The sequence below is a fragment of the Microtus ochrogaster genome, linkage group LG8 (assembly GCF_000317375.1).
Source record: "Microtus ochrogaster isolate Prairie Vole_2 linkage group LG8, MicOch1.0, whole genome shotgun sequence".
Lineage (NCBI taxonomy): Eukaryota > Metazoa > Chordata > Mammalia > Rodentia > Cricetidae > Microtus > Microtus ochrogaster.
In genome coordinates this window covers 15,043,585-15,048,952 of record NC_022033.1, presented here as the reverse complement: position 1 = coordinate 15,048,952, position 5,368 = coordinate 15,043,585, and the positions used below count along the sequence as shown (strand labels likewise).

The 5,368-nt window shown below is 50.1% G+C and overlaps 1 protein-coding gene across 1 annotated transcript in view; it reads left to right on the top strand.

Annotated features, from left to right (window-relative positions):
* Positions 1–4,156, top strand: part of Gdap1l1 (ganglioside induced differentiation associated protein 1 like 1) — a 19,123-nt gene extending 14,967 nt beyond the window's left edge. Inside the window, exons 5-7 of the mRNA XM_026787166.1 lie at positions 225–339; positions 2,788–3,432; positions 3,529–4,156. Of these exons, the coding sequence (XP_026642967.1) occupies positions 225–339; positions 2,788–3,131 (459 nt within the window). The 3' untranslated portion in view covers positions 3,132–3,432; positions 3,529–4,156. The remainder of the gene's footprint in view (positions 1–224; positions 340–2,787; positions 3,433–3,528) is intronic.
* Positions 4,157–5,368: the final 1,212 nt, after the last annotated feature.

Sequence of the window (5,368 nt, the reverse complement as noted above, 5' to 3'; positions counted from 1 at the left end):
CAGCTATGGTGAGCACCCTGCCTATGTCCCCTCCCTCCTACTTACACTAGAGTGGTGTTTGAAGGCAGGGTACAGCTATGGTGAGCACCCTGCCTATGTCCCCTCCCTCCTACTTACACTAGAGTGGTGTTTGAAGGCAGGGTAGACAATCCTCCTCCACCTCTAGGTGTCATGACTCCCATGAGACCAGCTCACGCTTGAGCAGATGCCTGCTCTGCCTCTAGGCCAAGATCCTGGAACACGATGACGTGAGCTATCTGAAGAAGATCCTTGGGGAGCTGGCTATGGTGCTTGACCAGATTGAGGCAGAGCTGGAGAAGAGGAAACTCGAGAATGAGGGTAAAGGGCTCTGCCCACCTGCTTCCCCTGCCCACTCTGCCATCCTCCTGCCTCTTTCTCCAGGAGATCCCAGAGCCCTTCCAGGTGGTTAGGGTCAGGATCTGGGGAGTCAGGCCGACCTAGGTTATAGGGCTGGGGCAGTGACCTTGACAAGTTCCTCTCTGCACTGGGACCTCTGTCTCCCATATAGAGAGTGGAGAGAATGACAGAATCATTGGGACCCTGTGATGTGAGAGACATTCAGAGTACCCAGGGTGGGCAGCATGTGGCATGTGTTGCTCCTGTGTGTGGAAAGGATGGTATAGTTGCTGTCAGCACCCACGGTCTCACCTGGCCCTGCAGGGGATGTCTTAGGGCTCCCCCTTTTACAGAGCAGGTCTCTGATCCTGACATCCTAGCCTGGTGCCCCCACCACCACCACTCTGCCCCACTAACTAGTATCCCAGGTTCATTCTGAACTCACTTTGCAGCAGAGAATGACTTTGAACTTCTGATGCTCCAGTTCCCATCACTCAGATGCTGGGATTACAGGCCCGTTCAACCACGTCCATTTTATTCAGGGTAGGGGCTCAAACCCAGGGCCTAGTGCATGCTATTAATCAAGCCAGCCCTTTAGGGTTTTTTTTTTTTATGTACATTGGAGTTTTGCCTGAATGAATGTCTGTGTTCTGTTTTTTTTTGTTTTTTGTTTTTGGGTTTTTTGAGACAGGGTTTCTCTGTGGTTTTGGAGCCTGTCCTGGAACTACCTCTTGTAGACCAGGCTGGTCTCGAACTCACAGAGATCCACCTGCCTCTGTCTCCCGAGTGCTGGGATTAAAGGCGTGCGCCACCACCGCCTGGCGAATGTCTGTGTTCTGGTATCAGATCACCTAGAACCGAAGTTACAGACAGGTGTAAACTGCCATGTGGATGCTGGTAATTGAACCTGGGTCCTCTGCAAGAGCATCCAGCACTTTTAACCACTGGGCCATCTCTCCAGCCCCCAGCCCTTCAGTTTTAAATTGACAGTCTATGAAGCCCCCTGAAAAGACAGCAGAGGCCTATGGAGAAGATAGTTGAGCCAATCACTTTTGTTCCAGGCAGAGGATATAGCCAAGGCATAGGCCCTGAGATGAGAGCAGGTTTTACATGAGCATCTGCAAGGAGACCAGTTTGGTTGGTAAAGAGTCAAGGTGGAAGCAGAACCTGAGACCTAGAAGGAAGGGGGTGGGGCAGACATCACAGGTAGTACCACAGGGCTCTGTTCTGACCACGAGGCATCAGTTTTGCCAGAATCCCACTTAGATTTTTTTATTTTTTATTTTTTATTTTTTTTTTTGCTTTTCTTTCGAGACAGGGTTTCTCTATGGTTTTGGAGCCTGTCCTAGAACTAGCTCTTGTAGACCAGGCTGGTCTCGAACTCACAGAGATCTGCCTGCCTCTGCCTCCCAAGTGCTGGGATTAAAGGCATGCGCCACCACCGCCCTGCTTCCCACTTAGATTTTAACAACATCCCTCTGGCTGCTGTGCTGAGGGTAGACTCCAGGCAAGGGGAACTATTTAAAACACTATGAAGATGTGGGTAGGAGAGAGTGGTTGTTTGGGCTGGGATGGTGGAAGCAGACACTGGAGTCTGGATGTATTCTAAAAATCAAGCTAATAAGACATACTGGCGCACTGACTGTGGAGCAATGGGAGAGAGTGTGGCAGCGCCAAGGCTCTGGTACTGAATAGAAGGATGGAGAGCCACTCTGGCACTGGGGCGTGTGTGGTGGGCTTGGGAGCACCAATCCAGAATCCCTGTTGGACATGTTTAATTTGGAATGTGGAGGGACACTAGGTGGAGCTATCAGCCAACAGCTAGGTATGTGAATCTACAGTTTGGGGTACTGCGGCCTGTAATCCCAGCACTCTGGAGGTTGAGACTTTAGATCCTGTCTCCAAAATTAAAAATAAAAGAAAAAGGAAGAGAAAAAGAAAAAGAAAGGGCTGGAGAATGGCATTTAGTTGGTGGAAAGCTTGCCTAGCTTGCACAAAATTCTAGGTTTTGCTCCCACCCTTACCCCATTCCCATCCCTCAGCACTGCACAAACTTGGTGTGGTGGTATAAGTCTATAAATCCTAACACTTGGGTGAGGACAGGAGTTCAAGGTTATCTTCACTACATAGTGAATTAGAGGCCAGCCTGGGCTACATGAAACCTATTCTAAGAAAGAAAGAAAGAAAGAAAGAAAGAAAGAAAGAAAGAAAGAAAGAAAGAAAGAAAGAAAGAAAGAAAGAAGAAAAAGAAAGAAAGGAAAATAATGTAGATCTTTGCAATTCACAAGTCAGTTGACTTAAAGAGCGAGGGCAGCAAGGTAAGGCTATGGCAGCTACTGCTGAAGAGGCTCGGGAAGGAATGACCTCTGGAGACACTGGCAGGCAGATCAGAGCCAGGGCTTGAGTGCCAGGTGTCCTCTCCCTTTCCAGGGAAGAAATGCGAGCTGTGGCTCTGTGGCTGTGCCTTCACCCTGGCGGACGTCCTCCTGGGAGCTACCCTGCACCGCCTCAAGTTCCTGGGACTGTCCAAGAAATACTGGGAAGACGGCAGCCGGCCCAACCTTCAGTCTTTCTTTGAGAGGGTCCAGAGACGCTTCGCCTTCCGGAAAGTCCTGGGCGACATCCACACCACACTGCTCTCGGCTGTTATCCCCAATGCATTCCGACTGGTTAAGCGGAAGCCACCGTCCTTCTTTGGGGCATCCTTCCTGATGGGCTCCTTGGGTGGGATGGGCTACTTTGCCTACTGGTACCTCAAGAAAAAATACATCTAGAGCTGGGCTGGGGCCTGGTGTGTGACTGGCGGTGTCTCTGTGCTGTGTGCTTCCCAACTCCCTCTCAGTAATTCACTGTCCTATGAGCACTGGACAGAACGTCCTGCCCCTTCTTTCTAGTCATTGTATTGTCAGTGTGACAACATTTCATAGTTTAGAAGTAGACATTGCCAACGCCATGATTTGAGGCCACGGCTCTACCAGAGGAGAGAGAGAGAAAGCGAGAGAAAAGAAACCCAAATGACTTTGCTTCTGATTCAAGGTCTCAAGACATTTCTGTGGGGACTGGTTAGGATCTGAGGTGAGTCCCAGGATGTTCTACCCAGCAGGGCCCAGGTTCTGGGAGGTGCTGGGGACTCAGAGAGCCTGACCCCAGCCTCCCCTTCCCTCTTGGCAGGGACCTCTTCTATAGGACAAAGCCAACACCGAGATTCAACTCATCTAACCAGTACCTCTGTCTGGGACTGGAGAGCCAGAGTCCCTGTGCGAGGCCTCTGAAGATCGAAAGGGGTCTCGTTCTTCTCCTGGACAAGGACTCAGTGAGACAGCACTGGCTCAAGCCAAGCAGTGGCACCCCAAAACCCATCTATGGCTGGGACCAACTAACTCCATGGGCACACCCTTCACCCACTCCCTCATTGGTCACCTGGTGCGGTTTGGCACTTAAGTAGAAATTCCCGAAAGCAGCAGCCATCAGCCAGCCACTCCTCCTTTGAGCTGAGTTCTCCTCCTTCAAGGAGAGCAAAAGCCATGTTGGCCTTCCGTCCGAAGGCTGGTCTCAGCTCACGAGCAGGGATGCACACTTCACCTCCGAAGGTCGGTCTCAGCTCACGAACAGGGGTACATCCCTCACCACCTCCGCCTTTCCATTTTTTATGGAGACTCCCCATACTGCATGCAGTGGGGTCTCTCCCCCACACTGCCCCTCCCCGGGTCTCACTTTCCTGTGCCTTTTGCATGTTGGGAAAGGGTCTGGGTGTCACTGCCACTCATGCTTAGAGCCCCCAATAAAGCATCCAGGAGGAGCAGTTGCTTTTTATTTCTAAAGCATGTGATCTACCCAACTCTCATTTCCAAAGTCAGAATGGGGGTGAAGGTGCGACGTTTTGGATCCAGCTCTTGGGGAGAGCAAGTTAGCTTGGGAAGGTGGCAATTGCCTGCTGTCCCAGCAGCTGTGATACTGAGGAAGAACAGAGCGCAGCCTCACTCTGTCATCCCATGCTGACATGGTCTTAAGTCTACTCCATTCGGGCACAGAACTTCACAGTTTATAGAGTCTTTTCACATCCATATGTTTACGGTCCTCTTAGAGGTTGGCCAGGGCACATGTTCCCACCTTAACTTCCAAGTTGGAGAAACATTAAAATGCTCAGTCTGAGAGTATAATTTGTTTCAGAGAGAGCATAGTTTGATCAATTTTGCAAAAAAAAAAAAAATACTAAGTATAAGAATTTGCATGTTTTCAGAAAGGTTACAAGAAACATACAGGGCTGGGGATGTGGCTCCATTGGCAGAGTGCTTACATAGCACACATGGGGCTGCCCTGGCTTTGATTTCTCAGCACTGCAGAAACTGGGCCTGGTAATGCACACCTATAGTATAGTAGCACTAGGGATGTGCAGACAGGAGGATCAAGTTCAAGGTCACTGTCACTCAGGTACTGAATCTGAGGCCAACCAGGGCTTTCTGAGGCCTTGTCTCAAGAAATCTGGAGCGATGACCTAAAGCGTAGAATACTTGTCCTTTTAGAGGATCCAGGTTCAATTCCCAGCACCCACATTGCAGCTCACAACTAATCCATATTCCACCTGTAGGGACTGGAACCCTCTTCTGACCGCAGTGGGCACTGAGTATGCAAAACATTCATATACATACAAATAGCCCTGGCCAAGCCAGGGCAAGGGTGAACTTTGTAGATGCAGAAACTGTCTGGCCCTGTCTACCATACTGGTCTAGCTAGACATCCATGAAGCCCCTTCTCAGTCTATAAATGTTCTACTCATGAACAATACCATATGGATCCCAGTGGGCTAAATTGCATGATGATACAGGACATGCTCCTCCTCTCTCTGTAATGAGACTCTCTGAGCCCTTCCATCAGTCAGGTCTCTGGAGGAGGCAGGAGGCTGGATGTCACTCACGCCTCCTACAGCTCCAGCAGTCACAGTCCTTCACATAGTGCAGTATACAAATGAGATGTCACTGTTGGCAGCCTCCAAGTCAGCCTGCAACACACA